The 22,331-nt window shown below is 45.9% G+C and overlaps 1 protein-coding gene across 4 annotated transcripts in view; it reads right to left on the bottom strand.

Moving 5' to 3' along the window:
• Positions 1-22,331, bottom strand: part of LOC111155863 (THADA, armadillo repeat containing) — a 328,485-nt gene that overhangs the window by 4,202 nt on the left and 301,952 nt on the right. For all 4 annotated transcript variants that reach the window (XM_022516299.1, XM_022516297.1, XM_022516298.1 and 1 more), the window contains one exon: positions 8,404-8,573. In XM_022516299.1, coding sequence (XP_022372007.1) covers positions 8,404-8,573 — 170 coding nt within the window. The remainder of the gene's footprint in view (positions 1-8,403; positions 8,574-22,331) is intronic.

Below are 22,331 nucleotides of genomic sequence, written 5' to 3'. Positions count from 1 at the left end.
ACATTCCCACCAACAAGACATGAGAGTTCTTCCTCTACATCCTCACCAACACTTACTTCTTGTCTTTTTGATACTAGACATTCTGACTGGTGTTAGGTGATACCTCATTGTGGCTTTGATTTGCATTTCCCTGATGATTAGTGATGTTGAGTGTCTTTCCAGGTGCCTGTTGTCCATCTGTATGTCTCCTTTGGGAAAATGTCTATTCAGATCCTCTGCCCATTTTAAAATCAGATTTCTCTGATGTTATTGAGTTGGTGTTATTGAGTTGTATGAGTTCTCTATATTTTTTGGATATTAACCCCTCATTGGACATATAAATCATATGCAAATATCTTCTCCCACTAGGTAGGTTGTTTTCTTTTTTTCTTTCTTAAAATTATTTATTTGAGAGAGAGGGCAGAAGCAGAGGGAAGAGACAGAGGGAGAAGCAGCCTCCCCACTGAGCCAGCAGCCCAATGTGGGACTCAATCCCAGGACCCTGGGATCATGACCCAAACCAAAGACAGAGGCCCACCAACTGAGCCACCCAGTCACCCTACAGTAGGTTCTATTTTCATTTTGTTGATGGTTTCCTTCAGTGCACAGAGGCTTTTTAGTTTGATTTAGTCCCAGTTGTTTATTTTTGCTTTGTTTCCCTTACCTTTGGAGTCAGATGCACAAAAACATCACTAGGACTGAAGTCAAGGAGCTTACCATCTATGTTTTCTTCTAGAAGTTTTATAGTTTCAGGTCTTACATTCAAGGCTTTAATCCATTTTGAGTTAATTTTTGTAAATGGCGTAAGAAAGTGGTCCAGGTTTATTCTTTTGCATGTAGCTTTCCAGTTTTCCCAATACCATTTATAGAAGAGACTATCCATTCCTCATTGTATATTCTTGCTTCCTTTGTCAAAAATTAATTGACCATATATATACGTGGGTTTATTTCTGGGCTCTCTATTCGGTTCCACTGATCTCTATGTCTGTTTTTGTGTCAATGCCATACTGTTTAGATTACTATAGCTTTGTAGTATACTTTGAAGTCAAGACACATTATACCTCTGACTTTGTTCTTCTTTCTCAAGACTGTTTTGGCTGTTTGGGGTCTTTTTTTTTTTTTTTTTAAGATTTTATTTATTTGACAGAGATCTCAAGTAGGCAGAGGGGCAGGCAGAGAGAGAGGAAGGGAAGCAGGCTCCCTGCTGAGCAGAGAGCCCGATGCAGGGCTCGATCCCAGGACCCTGAGATCATGACCCGAGCCGAAGGCAGAGGCTTCAACCCACTGAGCCATCCACGCACCCCTGTTTGGGGTCTTTGGTGATTCCCTATAAATTTTAGAATAAATGTTCTAGTTCTGTGAAAAATACCATTGGAATTTTAATAGGATTTGCATTGAATCTATAGACTGCTTTGGGCAGATGGATATTTTAACAATATCAATTCTTCCAATCCAAGAGCAGGGAATATCTTTCCATTTATTTGTGTCTTCTTTAATTTCTTTCATCAGTATCTTACAGTTTAATAAGGTCTTTCGCCTCCTTAGTTAAGTATATTCCTAGGGTTTTTTATTTTTTATTTATTTATTATTTTATTTTATTTTATTTTTTTTAAGATTTTACTTATTTGAGAGAGAGAGAGCGCATGAAAGGGGCGAGGGGCAGAGGGAGAAGCCAGCTCCCTGATGAGCAGAGGGCCTGATGTGGGACTTGATCATGTGGGACAGGATCATGACCTGAGCCGAAGGCAGTTGCTTAACCAACTGAGCCACCCAGGTTCCTGGGTTTTTTATTTTTTATGCAACTATAGTTAGGACTGTTTTCTTGACTTCATTTTCTGACAGTTTGTTATTTATGTATAGAAATGCACCAGATTTTTGTACATTGATTTCGTATCCTGCAACTTTATTGCTGAATTCATTTATTAGTTCTAAAAGGTTTTTTGGTAGAGTCTTTAGGGTTTTCTAAATATAGTGTCATGTCATCGGCAAACAGTGACAATTTTACTTCTTCCTTTCCAATTTATATGCCTTTTATTTCTTTTTCTTGCATAATTGCTGTGGCTAGCATTTTCAAGACTCTGTTGCATAAAAGTGGTGAGAGTGGGGATCTTTGCCTTGTTTCTGATCTTAGAGGAAAAGCTTTCAGCTTTTATCCACTGAGTATTTTCAGCTTTTATCCACTGGGGTTGTCATATATGGCTTTCATTATGTTAAATATGTACCTTCTACACCCACTTCGTTAAGGGTTTTGTTTTTACCATAAATGGATGTTGAATTTTGTCAAATGCTTTTCTGCATCTATTGTGATGATCATGATTGTCTTTCATTTTGTTAATACTGTGTATCACATTGACTGATTTGTGGATGTTGAACCATCCTTGCATCCCTGGAATAAATCCCACTGGATTATGGTATATGATACTTTTAATGTGTTGTTGAACTCAATTTACTAATAGCTTGTTGAGGATTTTGCATCTATGTTCATCAGGGATATTGGCCTATAATTTTCTTTCATTCTTTCTTTTTTTTTGTGGTGTCCTTACCTGGTTTTGGTATCAGGGTAGTGCTAGCCTTATAAATCAATTTGGAAGCATTCCCTCCTCTTCAATTTTTTGGAAGAGTTTGGAAGGGTAGGTATGAAATTCTTGAATGTTTTGTAGAACTCACCAGTGAAGCCTTCTGGTCTTGGATTTTTGTTGTGTGTGGGGCTTGCCCCCCTTTTATTTTTTATTTATTGGGAGGTTTTTAATTGACTCCCAGTAACTGGTCTATTCAGATTTTCTATTTCTTTATGAATCGGTCTTGGAAGATTACAAGGTTTTAGGAATTTATCCATTCTTTTTTGGTTGTCCAGTTTGTTGGCATATAATTGCTCACAATAGTCTCTTTTTTTTAATCCTTCACAAATTTATTTCTCTCTAAATTCATTACAAATAAGAAATATCTTAGAAATACCTTCCAGTATTTCAGAAAAAAATGGATTTGAACAATAGTACTCTAGTAACATTCATCAAACCATTCATTCATTCATTTATTAACATCCACCATGATGGTGGATGTGTTAGGTATTGGGCAACACAGTGATAAATACCTAACACAGTGACAATACTGTGTTAGGTATTGGGCAACACAGTGATAAATGAGTAGCCCCTGTCCTCTTAAGGCTCAGTTTAAAAGAGGAGAAAATGTAAAGAAATTCCCCTAAAGCTTCAGTTTTATCAACCAATTTTTAGAATCATAATTTTTTTTTTCAAAGGTGTTTCTCCATAACCTTTACACACAAAAAACACACTAATTGCTAGTCAACTGCATACACTGACCAAGTAGGTAGGTCTACGGGAGAGCGGTTTTCACACCGCAAGTTGTAACATTTAAGAGGTCATGAAATCAATATGGATTGCAACCAGTTAAAAATAATAAGACAATGGTTCAGAAACATCAGTACTATGTGTTATAAAGTATTATTTAGTGAAATGTTTGTTTCAGAAGTACAGAGTGAGAGGGAAGTGCTTCCCTGTCTTCCTATATACACCTCCCATCCTCCTTCCACCTGCCCCAAGACACAACCTTAGCATAGACATCCAATTCACAGTAGTCTCTTCTGATCTTTGTATTTCTGTGGTATCAGTTGTAACCTCTCCTCTTCATTTCACATTTTATTTATTTGAGCCCTCTTTTTCTTGGTCAGTCTAGCTAAAGTGTTGTCTATTTTATGTTTCAAAGAACAAGATTTTAATTTCATTGATGTTTTCTATTGTCTTTTTAGTCTCTATTTCATTTATTTCCACTCTGATATTTATTCTTTCTTTCCTCCTCCTAATTTTGGATTTTGTTTGTTCTTTTTTTTCTGATCCCTTGAGGTAGAAAGTTAGGTTGTTGAGATCTTTCTTGTTTCTTGATAATAGGCAATTATCACCTGAACTTCCCTCTTAGAACTACTTTTTCTGCATCCCATTGATTTTGGTATGTTCTGTTTCTGTTTTCATTTGTTTCTGGGTGTTTAAATTTCTCCTTTGACTTCTTCTATGACCCAATAGTTGTTCAGTAACATATTGCTTAATTTCCATGTATTTTTAGTTTTTCCAGTTTTCTTCTTGTATTTATTGAGACTTGTTTTGTGGCCTAACGTGTTCTATCCTGGAGAATGTTCCATGTGCATTTGAGAAGAATGTGTATTCTCCTGCTTTAGATGGGATGTTCTGTATATATCTATTAAAATCCATATGGTCTATTGTATTGTGTAAGGCCAACATTCCCTTATTTATTTTGATTGGATGATCCATCCATTGATGTAAGTGGGATATTAAAGTCCCCTACTATTATTACATTACTCATAATTTCTCCCTTTAGGTCTGTTATTATTTGCTCCTATGTTGGGTGTATAATATTCATAAATGTCATATATTCTTGTTGGATTGACCCTTTTATCAATATGGTGGCCCTCTTTCTCTTTTATTGTGGTTTTTGTTCTAAAGTTATTTTGTCTGATACGATTATAGCTATACCAGCTTTCTTTTTGTTTCCATTTGCAAGGAATGTAATTCTCCGTTGCTTCACTTTTGGGCTGCATGTGTCCTTACTTCTGATGTCTCTTGCAGGCAGTATACAGATGTATCTTTTTTTTTTTTTTTAATTAATTTAGCCACTCTATGTCTTTTTTTTTTTAAACACTTTTTTTTAAAATATTTTATTTATTTATTTGACAGACAGATCACAAGTAGGCAGAGAGGCAGGCAGAGAGAGAGGAGGAAGCAGGCTCCCTGCTGAGCAGAGAGCCCAATGCGGGGCTCGGTCTCAAGACCCTGGGATCATGACCTGAGCTGAAGGCAGATGCTTAACTCACTGAGCCACCCAGGCGCCTCCACTCTATGTCTTTTGATTGGATAATTAGTCCATTTACATTTAAAGTAATTATTGATAGGTATCTGCTTATTGCCATTTTGTTAACTATTTGGTAGCTGTTTTGTAGGGCCTACATGTTCCTTTCTTCTTCTCTTGTGGTTTGATGACTTTCTTCAGTGTTTAGATTCCTTTCTCATTTTCTGTGTTTATGGTAAGTTTTTGCTTTGTGTTTATTGTAAGGTTCACATATGTTATCCTATATCTATAACAGTCTATTTTAATTGATAGCATCTTCAATTTGAACATATCCCAGAATCCAAATTATTACTCCCTCTATTTTTTGTTTTTGATGTCACATTTTACATCTTTTCACACTTCCCTTAATTATTGTAGTTTTAGTACATTTTACTAAACTTTTTCTTTTAACATTCAAAGTAGCTTTGTAAGTGATTTATCTACTACCTTTATTATACATTTACCTTTTCCAGTGGGATTTTTACTTTCATATGTTTTCTTGTTATTATTTAGTAACATTTCTTTTCTTTCTTTTCCTTTTTTTTTTTTTTTTGGTGGGCAGCAAAGCAAGGTTTATTGACCAATAGCAAAGTGATAGTTACAAAGCTCCCAAGGAAGAAGGGGAAATAAGGGGGTTGCCACTGGAGTTTCTAAGTCTAGGGGTTTTTATGGGCTTGTTAGCATGCTGTTTTAATCCAATTAACCCTCCTGCTTGTCATCTAATCAGATTTTTGTCACCTGTCTTATCATATGCAAATGGTGGAGGGCTCCTTCCAGGGTAGTATAAAATCCTTTTAAGGGTGGTTTCCTCTTAGGGCTGGGGATGGGGTGGGGCTTGTCCCTGTCTGCCTGCTTTCCAGCTATCCTTCATCATTCTCCCTTTGAAGAAGTAACCCTAACTGCTTTTAGGGAAGAAGGGTGACCACCTTTCTATCATAGCTACTTCCTATTGGTCACAGGTGTTGGATGGGGCCGCAGTCAGGGTTCCTCTCATCCCATCTTCATTTGTGCCATTTCTTTTTGACTTAAATGAGTCCTTTAACATTTCTAAGCCCAGGTTAGTGGTGACAGCTCCTTTAGTTTTTGCTTGTCTGGGAAACTTTTTATTTCTCCTTCCTTTCTGAATGATAACCTTGCCAGGTACAGTATTCTTGGTTGGAAGATTTTGAGTAAGACATGACACTCCCTTCTGGCCTGCAAAATTATTGCTGAGAAACCTGCCCATAGCCTTACAGGGTTTCCCCTGTACGTAATAATTTGTTTTTCTCTTGCCACTTTTAAGATTCTCTCTTTAACTTCTGACATTTTAACAATGATGTGTCTTGGTGTGGATCTCTTTAGGGTCATCTTCTCTGGAATTCTTTGGGCTTCCCTGGGCCTGGATTTGTTTCCTTTTCCAGGCTAGGGAAGTTTTCAGCCATTGTTTCTTCAATTTAGTTTTCTGCTCCTTTCTCTCTTCTCCTCTTGGGACCCCTATGGTGTGAATGTCATTCCACCTGATGCTGTCCCAATAGCTCTCTTAAGCTAACTTCTTTTTATTTTTATTTATTTATTTTTAAGATTTTATTTATTTATTTGACAGAGAGAGAGATCACAAGTAGGCAGAGAGGCAGGCAGAGAGAGAGGAAGGGAAGTAGGTTCCCTGCTGAGCAGAGAGCCTGATGCGGGGCTCGATCCCAGGACCCTGGGATCATGACCTGAGCTGAAGGCAGAGGCTTTAACCACTGAGCCACCCAGGCACCCCTAACTTCTTTTTAAAATTTGCTTTCCTTTTTGCTGCTCTGTCTGGATGAGCTCCATTGCTTTGTCTTCCAGCTCACTGAGCCATTCTTCTGTTTCAGCTAGTCTGCTATTGAGCCCTTCTAATGTTTCTCAGGTCAGTTATTGTATTTTTTGGCTCTGTGCCTTCTATTTGGTATTTATGTATATTTTCTCTTTGTTGCAGTTCTCACCGTGTCCATCCTTTCTTTTCCCAAGTTCAGTGAACTATTTTTTTTTAAGATTTTATTTATTTATTTGAGAGAGAGGGAGAGCACAAAGGGAGAGTGAGAGGGCGAAGCAGACTCCACGCTGAGCAGAGAGCCCAATGTGGGGCTTGATCCCAGGACCCTGAGGGCATGACCTGAGCCGAAGGCAGACACTTAACTGACTGAGCCACCCAGGCCCCCCAGTGAGCTTCTTTATGGACACTACTTTGAATTCTTTATCAGATAGATTCCTTATCTCCATTATCATTAAGGTCTTTTTCTGGAACATATTTCTGTTTCCTCATTTTGCTTGACTCTGTGTTTGCTTCTGTGTATTAGGCAAAGAAGCCACCTCTCTTGGTCTTGAAGGAGTGGGTGGCCTAATGGGTGATGAAACTTCTCCTTCAACTTTGCCCTAGCTCTTGGTTGTCTCTTGAACCCTTCTGATTGTCTGAACAGCCTGATTTTTTTTTTTTTTAAGATTTTATTTATTTATTTGACAGAGAGAGAGATCACAAGTAGGCAGAGAGACAGGCAGAGAGAGGGAGGGAAGCAGGCTCCCCACTGAGCAGAGAGCCTGATGCAGGGCTCGATCCCAGGACCCTGAGATCATGACCCAAGCTGAAGGCAGAGTCTTAACCCACTGAGCCACCCAGGTGCCCCTGAACAGCCTGATTTATTCTTAATATGTCCCCATTGTTGAGGATGTGCCAAGACCTGTCAGTGTTCCAAGGGGAGGAATCTCATTTAGCACCTGCTTTCAGGCTGATTGGAAGCCAGATCCTTTGGCAGCAGCTTTTAAAATATATATAATACTGTGGGATGGCAATTGTAATCCTTCCTGGCCTCCAGACCAGGAGATCTTGAGGTGTCCCTTGGACAACTGTTGCAAAAATTGGGGCTCTGGATCAATGTATTAGGTTTTTGGGGAGAGGTCTCATGGAGCCGTAGCAAGGCCAAGGGGAGCATGCAAGGATGTCACCTCCTGCTTATGTTTCCTAGGAACACCTCCTGAACCTCTAGATGTGTGGGAAACCTGAAGCCTATCTCTCAGGCTGAGGATCCAGGCTAAGTAAACAGCCTTTTTTCCATGAAGACTGGGGTTGTGTTTCAGTCCACTGTCTGTGCAGGGCCCTGGGGTGGTAGGCTGCCAAGAACTGTCTTCCTGATCACCACCTTCCTGCGGAGTTCAGGATGCCAGCTCCCTTGGCCACCAGAGCCAGGCAATCAAGGGGTGTCCTGGGTGTGGAACAGCCAAGGCTGTTGGCTTTAGCTAGGCCACTGGATAGTGAAGGCAGTGGGGCCTGCCCACGGGCTTCAGAAACCCAGGAGGCTCTTTGAAAGTCCTCTCCCCTGGTGATCTCAAGACTTACCACTGGAACCTCAAAAGTCAGCATGAGAGCTGCCCCCGCTCCCGCAGCAGCATCGAGGCAGCTGCTGTGGTCATTTGGAGACTTCCTAATTGGTTATTGATCTGTATGTGAGCACTCAGAAGCACACTTTCAGCAGCCACAGGAAGCTGCAGCAAGCCTGCTATGCTGATCTAGTGGATTTGGGCCACCACTCTGATCCCATCGCCATCCTGAGACCCTGGGGTTACCTGATGGGTGCTTTCCACAGGGATCGCAGAATCATCACCCTCTCCCAACAGCCATCCTAGCAGGACTGGGAGTCCAGGGGCCAGCTGGTCCCACTGCTGGAGCAGGTCACACAGCACAGCCAGGGCCAGAGTCAGTGCAATTGAAGCGTCCACCTGACAGAAGGCAAATTCTGTGGAAATGAGAAAGAGAGAGAGAGAGAGAGAGAGGTGAGCGTTGAATGTGCTGCTCAGGGCCAGCCTGGGGAGGCTCTGCAGGACTCCAGGAACGTGAAGGGCCTCAGGTCAAATCACTGCCACCAGCCTGCAGGGAGGCGGCTAGGCTCCTTAGAGGTCATTAGTCCATTTCATTCTGCTGGAAGGAGTCAGAGGCCTGAACCTCACCATTTTCATGCCCCCACCCTCATCCCTGTGTGGTCAGAAGCAATTCCACCTGTAAGATGAGACATTTAGCTCCCGTCAGCCCACCTACTGTAACTGGAAGGACCTCAGGAAAGCTTCCCACCCTGTGTCTCTTCTGCAGGCCTGTCACAACGCCTGAATGCCACTGCTCTGCCCCTCCCTCCGAAAGCAAATCCCGCTGGCCACGTGACACATTAACCTCTTGCCATTTTACCATTTTAGAGCAGGGCATCAGCAAATTTTTTCTTTTTTCTTAAAGATTTCATTTATTTATTTGACAGACAGAGATCACAAGTAGGCAGAGAGCCTGGCAGAGAGAGAGAGAGAGAGAGAGAGAGGAGGAAGCAGGCTCCTTGCAGAGCAGAGAGCCCGATGTGGGGCTTGATCCCAGGACCCCGGGATCATGACCTGAGCTGGAGGCAGAGGCTTTAACCCACTGAGCCACCCAGGATCCCCAGCAAACTTTTCGTTAAAAGGTCAGAGAATAAATAGTTTAGACTCTGGGGGGTCTTCAGGTCCCTTTCACAACTCCTCAACTCTGCTGAAAGCAGACACAGGCAATATGGAAACTTTAAGTTGCAGTAAAATTTGAATTTCATGAATTTTTCACTTGTCATAAAATATTCTTCTTTTGATTTTCTCCCCCCAACCATTTACAGACCTAAAAAGCACTTGTAGGGGTGCCTGGGTGGCTCAGTGGGTTAAGCCTCTGCCTTTGGCTTGGGTCATGATCTCAGGGTCCTGGGATCGAGCCCCACATTGGGCTGTCTGCTCAGCAGGGAGCCTGCTTCCCCCTCTCTCTCCACCCACCTCTCTGCCTACTTGTAATCTCTCTCTCTGTGTCAAATAAATAAATAAAATCTTAAAAAAAAAACCACTTGTAGTTCATAGGCTGTATGGCAGCAGGTGGCAAGCTGGATTTGGCTCATATCTGCGGCCCTCTTGTCTTCGAATTCAGTTTTTCAGATCCTCGTCTTGCTAGCTGGCTAGGAAAGGGTGCGGAAAGAGTAGAATGGGGTGCAGAAAGAGGAAGCGGGTGCCTTGGGGAAACCATTGCTTACTTCATCATTTGCCTTGGACAGCCCTAAATATAGGTTTGAAGAGAGGCTCTGGGTGTTGACACTTCCGCTAACAACTGGAGGCCTCCTACCCCCAACCTGGAGGAGGTCTGAGACAGGACTGCAATACTACCACCAAATGAACCTCTTTGGATCCCTCCACGCACCAAGGCCTGTATTTTGATGACCCACTTCTATTGAAGCCTCATTGTTCCCTAATCCCCATCTCCAGTTCCAGCACACAGACCTGGCCTGGACCGCTGGCCCTCACAGAGACTTGCTCAGCACACAGAGAGAAGGCTCAGAGTCTAGACTGAAAGCTTGAGCTCTCGGGGTACTGAACCGGTCCAAGTAGGATGCCCCTGCTCCCATCCCAGGGCCCATTATATGCCAGGCCCTAACCAACTACTTTCTGTCCATTCCTTTGACATCCCATGGGCTGGGTATTGTCATCCCTACTTCACAGGTGCAGAACCCTGGGCTGACATTAAGTTACTTATATATAGTCCCAGTGCTTTAAGTCACTATAAATAATCAGAATGGGCACAATGTTTCATGGCGCCTCCGGAGCACAGATTTGAATTAGCATCAACATTCCAGACATATAGGTCTCCCCAGTGAGATAAGCCAGGCTAGTGACCCTGAAGTGGGCCCTGTACTACCTGGAGCCCACCCAGCAGAGCCTGGACTCATGGAAGCAACCCCAAGATTGATGTCACCATCCCCAAATCAATCTCTCAGGACCCTGCCCCTTGGTGCCTCTGCTCCCCAGCCTGCTGCCTCCTGCTGCCTGGAACCAGGATTTAACCCAGGCAACAGAGAAAGAAGAGAGGGATGAGAGAGAAACAGTGAGCAAATGTGCATTTTGGCTCTCGGTCTGGGGCATGTGTTGGTCCGGCCCTTACCTACAGTATAATCTCTATTTTTATCTCTACCTAACTCCTCTGTGTAGTTCTCAGATGGTTTAGAATCTGTATGGGGAGATGGTACAATTAATTAGCATCTTTCACACCTAAAAGAACTGAAAATATACATGAAGATTAGCATAGGATTAAACACATAGCAGATGCTCAGAACATTCTAGTGTGTGGCTCCGGAGATCATGAAATCTTTTCCTTTGCTCCTAACTTGATTTAATTTGAACACTAACATAGGGACTGCCATAAAGAAAGCATTCACTAAATGGTTACCTAGGGTTACTGGTGATAATAATGAACACTGGCCTATCTAACCCTTATTGCTCCCACACGAGCAGGGAGGTATCCTTATTTAACCAATGAGGAAGCTATGCTCACGGGGAATGGATCCAAGTTTGCACAGTCAGCAGTGGCGGCAGTGAGCTAAGTCTGCCTCAGCCCAGACGCTGCCCCCACCCCATGGGGAGGCCATGCAGAAACAGCCCACGGAGATGAAGAAGTCACACTTGGCTTTATCACTTTTATTCATGATGCCACCAGGAAGGCCTGCTGCACTTGCCACACCTGCCAGGACAGATGTCTCCCATCCTGTACCAATTTGTCATGAATTGTGCTTAGGAAGTGGCAGGTGAGTGACGGGCATGACAGAGGCACAGGGGAGTGTTGGTGTGACTTGGCTAGGAGTAGATCCAGAGAGAATTAGAGCCATCCAAATACTGATTCTGCCAGATGAAAAAGGAAGGGGAAAGAAAGCTGGATGGGGGAGGGGGGAATTAGTTGGATTTAAATCTGCTTGAGGGGCCAGATGCACCCCACCAAATTTCCTCTTTTATTACTTTGTCTTGAACTAGGATGGCTTGGCCAGAACAACCCAGATCGCTACTGGCCACATGCCCTGTGAAGAGAGGCAGAAGAGTGGGAGAGGAGTTTTTTTTTAGCTCAGCACACAAGCCAACTAGGCTCTCACGGGCTGGCCAGTCCATCAGCGAAACAAGAAAGCAAGTGACCAAACCACCAGTGTGTCTGAAGAATCTGTTGCATGTCCAGAACAGCTAAACAATCTGGAAAAACACAACAGAACTGGAAGACTCACACTTCCCGATTTTAAAACCTAACTACAAAGTGACAGTAATCAAGACAGTGTGGTGCTGGCATAAGGACAAATATACAAATCCATGGAATAGAACTGAGAGTCCAGAAATAAACCCTCACACTTACATTCCATTGTTTTTTTGTTTTTTGTTTTTTTGACAAGTGTGCCAAAAACAATTAACAGTAGGGAAAGAACAGTTTTTTCAACCAATGGAGGCAGGACACCTGGGTATTCATCCATAGGCAAAACAATGAAGTTGGACCTAATTCACGGCAGGTACAACAATGGACTCAAGATGGATCATTAAGAGCTAAAACTATAAAACACGTAGAAGAGGGGCACCTGGGTGGCTCAGTGGGTTAAGTCTCTGCCTTTGGCTCAGGTCATGATCTCAGAGTCCTGGGATCAAGCCCCACATTGGGTTCTCTGCTTGGCAGGGAGCCTGCTTCCTCCTCTCTCTCTCTCTGCCTGCCTCTCTGCCTACTTGTGATCTCTCTCTGTCAAGTAAATAAATAAAAAAATCTTAAAACACGTAGAAGAAAATACAGAAGTGAAGCTCTGCGATCTTGGATTAGGCAGTAGTTTCTTAAGTAAGACATCAGAAGCCCAAGCAAGAAAAGAAAGGTCAGACTTCATCAGAACCGTAAACTTTTGTGCTCCAAAGGACATCATTAATAAAGAGAAGACAACTCACGGAGATGGAGAATATATATATCTGCAAATCCCGTATCTGACAAGGGACATATATTTGGAATACATAAAGCACTCTTAAAATGAAATAATAAAAAGATAACCCAATGAAAACATGTGCAAAGGATCTGAATAGACATTTCTCCAGAGAAGATCCACAAATGCCCAATAAGCACAGGAAAAGATACTCAGCACCATTAACCATCAGGAAAATGCAAATCAAAACCACAGCGAGATACCACTTCACAACCCTTAGATCCATAATACAAAAGACAGATAATAAGTTTTGGTGAAAATGTGGAGAAGTTGGAACTCTCAGACACTGCTGGTTGGGATGTAAAATGGTGCAGCCAGTTTGGGAAACAGTCTCGAAGTTTTGCTCACTCCTAGGCACATACACTGAAGAGAAATAAAAACCGTATGTCCATACAAACATTTGTATTTGTGAATTTTCATACTAGCCAATACACAGAAGCAGTCAAGACGTCTATCAACCAAGGGATAGAGAAATAAAATGTATAACCGTACAGTGGAATATTATTTAGCTGTAAAATGGAATGAAGTACAGATACATGCTACACCACAGACGAACCTTGGAAACATGCTGAGTGAAAAGAAGCCAGACACAAAAGACCATGTATTGTATAATTCCACCTATGTGAAATATCCAGATCAGGTGAATCACAGAGACAAAAAGCGGATTAATGGCTGCCAGAGGTTGGAGAATGGGGAGATGGAGGAATGACTGCTGATAGAAACAGCGTTTCTTTTTTGGGTTGACGAAAATGTTCTGGAATTACACAGTGGTGATGGCTGTACAACCTTGCGATATACTAAAATGTGTATATCCGTAGGCTTTAATTTGGTGAATTTTGTGGCATGTGAATTATCTTGGGCCAGGGGGCAGGGGGAATGTGGCAGGCTAAAAAATGGCTCCTGGCCCCTGGAACCTGTGAATGTTACCTTATTTGGAAAAAGAGTCTTTCCAGATGTGATTTAGTTAATGGTCCTGAGATGAGGAAATTGTCTTAGATGATCTCTGGGTGGTGCCGAGATGCCATCACAAATGTCCTAAAGAGAGAGAGCAGAAAGACACCCGAAACCTGGAGGAGAAGGTGACGTGAAGCCAGAAGACTGGAGGGATGAAGCCTCTGGAAGCTGGAAGAGGCAAGGAATTCCCGAGAGCCAGATTCTTCCCTGGAGCCTCCAGAGGAAGCGTGGCCCTGCTGACACCTTACTTTTGGACTTCTGGCCTCATGAGGCCATAAACTGCTGTTGTTTTAGGTCACCAAGTTTATGGTAATTTGTTAGGTGACAACAGCCCCAAGAAACGAATACAGGGAGAATGAAGGGGGAGTGCTAAAGGCATGGGTTTCTTCTCACAATGACGAAAATGGCCTGAAATCAACTGGGGTGATGGTCGCACAAGTCCACAAATATGCTACACCTGGAGCATTGTCCCCTTTCAGGGAGGTGACTTGTGTGGTGTGTATAGGGCCTATATCAGCAAAACTGTGACACTGAAAAATCTGCTACGTGTACAAGTCAGTTCCGACTGCCGGGCATAGTGCGTGCCTCGAAATATCTTGCAGAACACTTGAGCCTAGACCAACACTGTTAGAGCCAGCAGGCTTGCTTGTGGGGCCCAGGCCTCAGGGGCTGGAGGACTCTGCAGAGGTGTAAGGTCGCTCAGCGGGTGGGGAGGGCACCACCAGAATAGGCTTCCTGGTGGAGCCGGGCCTCTGCCTGGCCCTTCCCAACTCAGGAAGTAGGTGCCTAAGGTCTTCTCTGTGGCCAGCACCATGCTGAGTACTGTGGGAATGCAAGTCAAGGAGCTGACATCTCCTGTCCTCAAGAAGGCTGTGCTCTGGGAGGGAGGTTAAGCTAAATATCAGGGAGCAATGAGACATCTGGTGCTCGATGGAGTGGTGTGGATCCCACGAGCTGCAGGAATCAGGGGAGGGAGGAAGTCAGTGTGCACGAATAAACCATTGCCTGCCAATCGCTACCGGCTAAGGCTAGAGTGAAATACGCCCTAGAGCCCTGTGAGAGGGCTTCAGGTGGGTGAGGTGTGCTGGTACATACTCTTGTCTGTGTTAGGCCTACACAAGGGGGATTAGCATTCGGTCAATAGGAAGTGAGTTAGAAACCCACTGAATCTGCATTTGGAACTAGTTAATCCTTGCCTTCTCCCCTTGTGAATGGATCACCTGGGTGGTAGGGCTTCGGGGCCGATACAGTGTGGACATCCTCTTGCTACTGTCCCCTACCCCCCAGCATGGGGCTCTTCTGCCAAGGCAGACACCTAGCTGACGGAAGATACAGGCTGAGACTCCTGAGGCGAGCATGGGGAGTCCCACAGCCCTGCCGCCCATGTTCTTTCCCACTCCTGGGACGAGGCCCCCCTTGGGGTTGGCAGTTAGAGGCAAGCTTCACACAGGGCTGGACACACCTCAAGTCCCAGGCTTTGAGGTGGTCTTCAATCACACTGATGAAAATGAAAATGCCAATGTCGACTTGTTCTGGGTGCCAACCTTGAGCTTGAGACTGTGGATTCAAAGTGCACTGTCTGACTCTAGAGTTATCATGGGGGAGAGGCCTTCTAGACCAAGGCCATTGGTCAAGTCTCCTTTCCAAGAGGGGCCAAGTCAGCACAATAAATGCTGAGAAAATGGAGATGGGTTGAGTATTCCCTGCCCCTAGCTCAGGAGCATCCTGTTCTAGGCATCTGTGGAACTCCCTCAAACTCGCCATCCCACCATCTCCCTGTCCACACGCTCACCCATCAATACAAGCTTCTATCTGCCCATGGTACTTACTGTCACCTGCTGTGTGTGTGTGAAGGGGAGAGCAGTACTATGAGAAACGCGAGGGAAACTCCAGTCCCTTCTCTCTGAGAGAGGAGAGTGTGGTCAGTGGTGAGCTGACACATGAAGGGTCAGGAAATAATCCAAGACAGTGTACGACAGGGACTGATAATATCATGAGTGGCAGTAATGAACGAACAGAAAAGGAAAAAAAAAATGTGGGGAATGGGAGGAGGGAGCTTTATGGAGGGAAAATGGGCAGGCCGAGGATAAGGGGCCACGCAGAGCTGGGACGAAAGGGAGGAGCAGGGAGCTCGGGCCTGCTCCTGAGGAGGGGCTCCTGCCAGGGGAACTGGAGGTGAAGCTGGAGGGCCAGACAGGCTGGAGCAGGCCCAGGGAGGCAAAGGCAGTGTCTGAATAAGGTAATATTACTGGGTCTTCTTTTTTGCTGAGAGAAAATATTTTAAGGTTGCACTAGGCTGCTTCCGGACAACTTCATTATTTTTGGTCTTCTCCACAGACTTCTTCACTTCCCCTCAGGGGAACAAGAGCCTGTATTTTATTTGGTCATGAGAAACAAGTGTAGATGGCCGCTTGGTTCGGCTGCTGACTGCCGCTTGCCTCTTCCTGAGGCTGCCAGGGCCCCTCTGCCCCCTGCCTCTCCTGGCCCTCTACCCTGGAGCCCATGGCTCTCCGCTCCTCAGGGCCAGCACAGTCAGGACTCAGAGGTGGGATTTCCGGGCATGGCAATCAGTGACAGGACTTCAGGGTTCTCCCAAAGGTCACTGCCCTAAGGAAAGAAAAGGGGTGGCTTCTCCAGTTTTGAAGAACACAGCAGCAAGGCTGGGCAGGGGAACATGGGTATTCATGATATTAGTCTCTGTTCTTCGGCTGAATATTTTTAAAAATTTCATTCAAGAACCAAATGTGCTGGTCAGTGCTCTCAAAGGGCAGCTCCAGCCTCAGCCTCCGCGGACACTGGCTCAGATGCCGGGGTGCTGACAGCACTGAGCCTTGGGTCCACCCACTCAGAGCTCCAAGCCGGTGCCTCTGGGTTGTCCTTCCCTCCTGGCTCCCTAACCGAACAGCGCTGTTAGGTCTGGAGGGGATCTCTGACTTCACCTGGCCCAGGTGGACCCCTCCTTTTCCTTCTTCTTCTTCTTCTTCTTTTTTAAAGCCCTGGGAGCTATTGCTCAAAAGAAAGTATGCAGGAGGCAGAACCCAATCAAACACACAGCTCAAGGGTTCTGAGGCCCCAGAGGGCCCCTCAGAAACATCTGGACAGGGGTCCAAATGGATTGTTGGGTCTGCACACAAGTCTGGTATGGCTTGCATGGTTTTTGTTTGTTTGTTTTTTTAAAAGATTTTATTTATTTATTTGACAGACGGAGATCACAGAGAAGCAGGCAGAGAGAGAGGAGGAAGCAGGCTCCCTGCTGAGCAGAGAGCCTGATGTTGGGCTCGATCCCAGGACCCTGGCATCATGACCTGAGCTGAAGGCAGAGGCTTGAACCCACTGAGCCACCCAGGAGCCCCTGGCTTGCATGGTTTTTTAAAAGTCAGGAGATTTCTCGGGATGCCTGGTGGCTCAGTTGTTAAGCATCTGCCTTCGGCTCAGGTCATGATCCCAGGGTCCTGGGATCGAGCCCCACACTGGGCTCCCTGCTCAGCCGGGAGCCTACTTCTCCTTCTCCCACTCCCCCTGCTTGTGTTCCCTCTCTTGCTTTGTCTCTCTGCCAAATAAATAAAATCTTCAAAAAAAAAAAAAAAAAAGGAGATTTCTCATAAGAATCCACATTTCCAGCATCTTTTGAAAATTCAGAGAATTAGTACCTGGTGTTCCAGGGATGCACTTTGGCATGCTAACAGACGCCTGGAGCTGAGCAGTGGCCATGCCCTGTAGGAGGCATCAATGTATCCTACTGCCTCCCACCTCACTCCTATAGCCGTTTGAGTTTATGACTCCTACACCTGAGTACTGAGGAAGGCGACGGGTCCCAGGCCAGCCGCTCATCTTCACAGATGGGAGAACCAAGACCCTCTACCAAAGCTGTCTGATCACCAGTCTCCCCCTGGAGCTCTCTCTGGGCCTTCTTTTTCCCTCCAATTTTTTTTTTTTGTCAAGATTTTTATTTATTTATTTGACAGAGAGATAGAGAGCACAAGTAGGCAGGATGACAGGCCGAGGGAGAGGGAGAAGCACCCTCCCCACTGAGCAGGGAGCCCGATGAGGGGCTCAATCCCAGGACCTCGAGACCATGACCTGAGATGAAGGCAGATGCTTAACCAATGGAGCCACCTAGGTGCCAACTTCCCTCTTATAGCTCCAGGTTGCTCACCATCCCTACCACCTGACAGTTCCTGTCTTCATGACTTAGCCAGGCCTACTCACCCCTCAGGGCCCAACTCAGTCCTGGGGTCTGGATTTTTCCAGCCCACTATGACCTTTCTCTGCTCATACCTGCACAGCACTCAGTGTGCTGACAGATGGTGAGAGACGGCATTCTGTGGCTGAGCCCTATGTCTTTGCTTTTCTCAGGATCGTCCATAAAACAGCAGTGGGCATGCAGCTGATACCATCCGCTTGGTTAAAGCCGTGTACTAAGCAGTCTACGAGGATGTGCTTCCCCAGTAGGAAACCTCCAAGACTGCAAGCCTCAGGTCACATGTAGACAGAATTATTGCTGTCCTTCTGCACCTGAGGTTACTGAGGGTTAGAGAAGTTACTCGTTCAATATCACACAGGTGAAGTGGTAGGGGCCGCACAGAAGCCTACATTCTTGACCATTTTGCTGAGCTGCCCATACAGGTTGGATGATCACACAGACGGATGAGCAGACTGATGGTTTGTCTTTGTCTGTGCCTTCATCCATTCTTTGTCCTTCTGCACCTCACTCAGCGCCCTGGGGGCTGACCTTGATGGCCTGTGCCACCCAGGTTCCCTGTCCAGCGGGCTGCATCTAACGGGGAGGGAACGCTGAGAATCTGGAGGACAGAAAGAGAGAGAAGCTGGATACTTCTTTGCTGCAACCTCCCCTGCGAGTTGCCAAGGTTCTGGCCATGGCTGTGCCGCCCCATTCAGTTCTCCCTGGGTGCAGGAAACCCCATTCCCTCCGCTCTCAGCTAGTCTCTGGGGCCCCAACATCATGTTGGCTTCCCTCCACCTGGTGGTTCCCAACCTCAACCAGAGATAATATTGCCCTGCAGATGTCAACATCTGGACACATTTCTGGATGTCACGAGTGAGGGGAGGCCAGGCTGCTGGCATGGAGTGGGTGGAGGCCAGGGGTGCTGCGAGCCACCCTACAAGGCACGCGATACCTCCCCCAAATGTCAACAGGGCTGACACTGAGGAGCCCTGTCTTATCCCTGAAACAGTCCGCAACCTTACACAACTGTATGAAGTCCCCGTGGTGAAGTCCTCGCCAAGCAACAGTTTGGCAGGTAGATGGATGGACTCTTCAGCTCATAGGACCCGGCAATAGGGGCCTATGTCTCTATTTGGGGCAGAAGAGAAGAAGCTCATCTCCTCTCAACATTTTTCTGCAAGGCAATCCCTAGCTCCCTGCCTCCTCCTCAGCTCTCTGGGCAGAGAGGTGGCAACAGGTGACAAACAGCCGCTTGAGGTGGACAGCTGACCACAGAGCCCTCTCTGTCTGGAGGTGCAAACATTTTTCCAAGTCTGAAGAGAAAGGATAAAAACACCACTTGAAATTCTAAAAATAGTTTGGGGAAAACCTTTCAAATATTAGTAATTTGCTTTTTCTTAATTTTCTAGCCCTTTTCATAAGGAACAAATGGCCTGGATTCCCCAAAGTTCCTGTGGACCCAACTCCCCAAGATGGAGACCCCCCCCACCCCTCCACTCCAGACGTAGTCAGATGCCCAACGTCAACATTTTCCTGGTGACCCATCACGAAACCAGAAAACATCCGGCGGAGCTTTTGTTTTTATTTTAAAGAAAAGATATATTTAAAAAAAAAAACCTTAAATTTAAGGTTAAAAAAGCTATAATTTAAAAAATGTGGGCCCACCTCAAATCACTGGGTAAATAGATGTAGATTTTCCCCTAATTTTAAAAATGGATACAGCTAACATGAATAAAAACAAATAAGCACTTCATAGGAGTTAAAAGTGTGCACTTCTCACTTGGGAGGGCCACACTTCACTGAAAAGGGGGTGATCGAATAAATTATAGCTGGTGAGTAGCACACTCAGCTCCGGGCTTATAAAAATGCTTGCAACTGTTCGCTTCCAACCACACCAAAGAATGAGAAATGGATCAAAATCAACGTCACTCTCAGGCAACAATGGCTGCGAAAAAAACCCAGGTTCTCCTGGGCCATTGAGCCTGGGGAGAAGAGGAGCACCCCCCACCCGCTTAGACCTTTCAAGGTACTCAGTTGTTCCAGTGTTGTGTGCAACTCACTGTCCTGTTCCTTGTGGCTACCTCCGAAGCCCAGCGAGGAAGGGTAAGGTGCACGTGAGCTTTGTTCATGGCTACTCCACAGCAGGCTAACAAAGGCCTGGTGTGTGATGAGGTCACAGGGGAAGGAGTGAGTTGGGTCCAGACCGGAGATGCTCTGGACAACAGAATCTGGTCCGCCTGTGATGCCCTCGTGCAAGGTGCAAAGTCAGCCCCTCCCTGCAGATGAGCCCTATGCTCTTCAGCAGCTCCTCCCTGCGCTCTGCCCTGCTCCCAGGTGATCGCACTCTGCCAAGCCTCCCCAAGTGTTCAGTTACCTCCTCCTCTTCATGGATGGTAAGCACCTTGTACTTATTCCTTTCTGCTAGGTCACCCACCCCAAAGCACTCCTCCTGGAAGGGGCAATCAGAGCCCTTTCCCCACATCTCCCTGAACCTGCCGATGAGCCAGTGTAGTGGGGTACAATGGGGGTGCCTACAGACTGAGAAGCCCTCCTGGGGAAGGGAGGTGGGCAGCTGGGCAACTTGAAGTCTCCTGCCATCAGCCTCTTCTTCCTCTGCTTGGGCAGAGTTCAAGGGCTCTACAGACACATTCTACGTTCCTTAGTGACCAACTTGGATCTTACCATTTCTCTTTTCCCTCTCCTTGAAGTCATTCCAGTTTTCTTTATTCCACTTCTTTCTCTTACAGGAAATTTCTCCTCCACCTGAGCTCTGAAAACTGACTAGCTCCTTCAGAGTTGTTCCTAAGCTTCTCTGACCCTCAGCGCCACTACCCACCTGCCTTACTTCTCCCCTCCCCCTCCCCCGGCCCCTGGCCTCCGACTCCTGCTCCTGTTCTCAACCCTCTCAGCATATTTGGGGCTTTAGGTGGTAGAGAGGAAGAAACCAAATGACTAATTCATTTCAGCAAAGCTGTCGTGAGCATGAAGCGCTGTGCCAGCCAGAAGCCAGAACTCCCCAGAACAGTCGTTCAGGTAATGCATGGGATACACAGTGCAGAGCACAAGATGGGGGTTTGCCGGTCTCTGCCAACACACTAGTGGACTATGGAAGATAGTGGTATGGATGGTCCTGAAGTATACCTGAAGACTAGAAATTAGGAGTCAGAGAAATGAAGAAAGATAATTCTGGGGCGCCTGGGTGGCTCAGTGGGTTAAGCCGCTGCCTTCGGCTCAGGTCATGATCTCAGGGTCCTGGGATCGAGCCCCACATCGGGCTCTCTGCTCAGCAGGGAGCCTGCTTCCCTTCCTCTCTCTCTGCCTGCCTCTCTGCTTACTTGTGATCTCTCTCTGTCAAGTAAATAAATAAAAATCTTAAAAAAAAAAAAAAAGAAAGATAATTCTGTCACACAAGGAGACAAGGAATTCAATTGGCTTGACAGAGTTACAAATAATTTCTTTTTTTTTTTTAAAGATTTTATTTATTTATTTGACAGAGAGAAATCACAAGTAAGCAGAGAGGCAGGCAGAGAGAGAGGAGGAAGCAGGCTCCCTGCTGAGCAGAGAGCCCGATGTGGGGCTCGATCCCAGGACCTGGGATCATGACCTGAGCCGAAGGCAGCGGCTTAACCCACTGAGCCACCCAGGCGCCCCTACAAATAATTTCTTGATGAAAATTAATCAGTGTTGGTATAATCCAGACAAAACCTGTATCATTTAGCTAGCATTTCAGACTTCAGTCATCTCTCAAGAAGGGGTAGCCTGGTCTGCTTCCCCAACCTCCCTGTCCCTAGACTCACTCCTCCCGCCTCTCCCCTGACTGGACTCTGCGGCGAGAGCAGTGCTCTGGAGCTCCTGGTGTCTCCGCAGCCCTCCCCCGCCCCGGCTACTGGCTGCCCTGTCTTCTCAGGAGCATCTGGTCCTCGGCTGTCTGGATGATGGCACTCCGTCTCTCCCTCTGCACTGCCACTCCTAGGGACCACCCTCACCAGTCTTTCTTCAAGAGCAATGGTAACCTTCCAACCACCCTCCCTGGTTCTAGTTTTGTCTTCCTCCCCTCCAAGCCACCCTCCACCCTGTAGTCAGGGTGATCCTTCTAAAGCCTCCTCTCATAAAAGCCCTTCCGTGGACCCTTGAGGCTGAGTGCCCTAACTGCTCAGCCTGAAGGGCTCTTTCTGCCCGGCTTCCCTGCCCCATCACTACAAGGATAAACCAGTCTATAGCTGCCCTCCGTGACTCCTCTATCACCAGGGGAGTGACCATACCAGCCACGGGGGGTTTTAGGTTCACGTCTTCCTTTATTCTGGGCAACTGAGTTCCCTTCTCACTAAATTCTTCCCCTGCTTTAGTCCAATCTTCTAGTGGCCCTCAAAACCCTTAGCACCTAATCCCTTCCCCAGACTGTATTTCTTCTGATTACCAGCATCTCTTTGGTGACCTTATTCACCTTGAAAGAGACTCCAGGCTCCTCAGTCTTATTCCTTCAGTTTCTTTCCAGATCTAGCAGAATGAGGTCAACATGTCTTGAGGGCTGGGGCTGGGGTGGTATATACCTACTATTCCTTGACAGAGTGGACCTAGGAGGCTGCCCATCGAGA

This window comes from Enhydra lutris, unplaced genomic scaffold (genome assembly GCF_002288905.1).
Source record: "Enhydra lutris kenyoni isolate GAN:26980312 unplaced genomic scaffold, ASM228890v2 scaffoldscaffold44, whole genome shotgun sequence".
Lineage (NCBI taxonomy): Eukaryota > Metazoa > Chordata > Mammalia > Carnivora > Mustelidae > Enhydra > Enhydra lutris.
The sequence above is the reverse complement of the archived record's forward strand: the minus strand, read 5'-3'. Positions and strand labels throughout refer to the sequence as shown.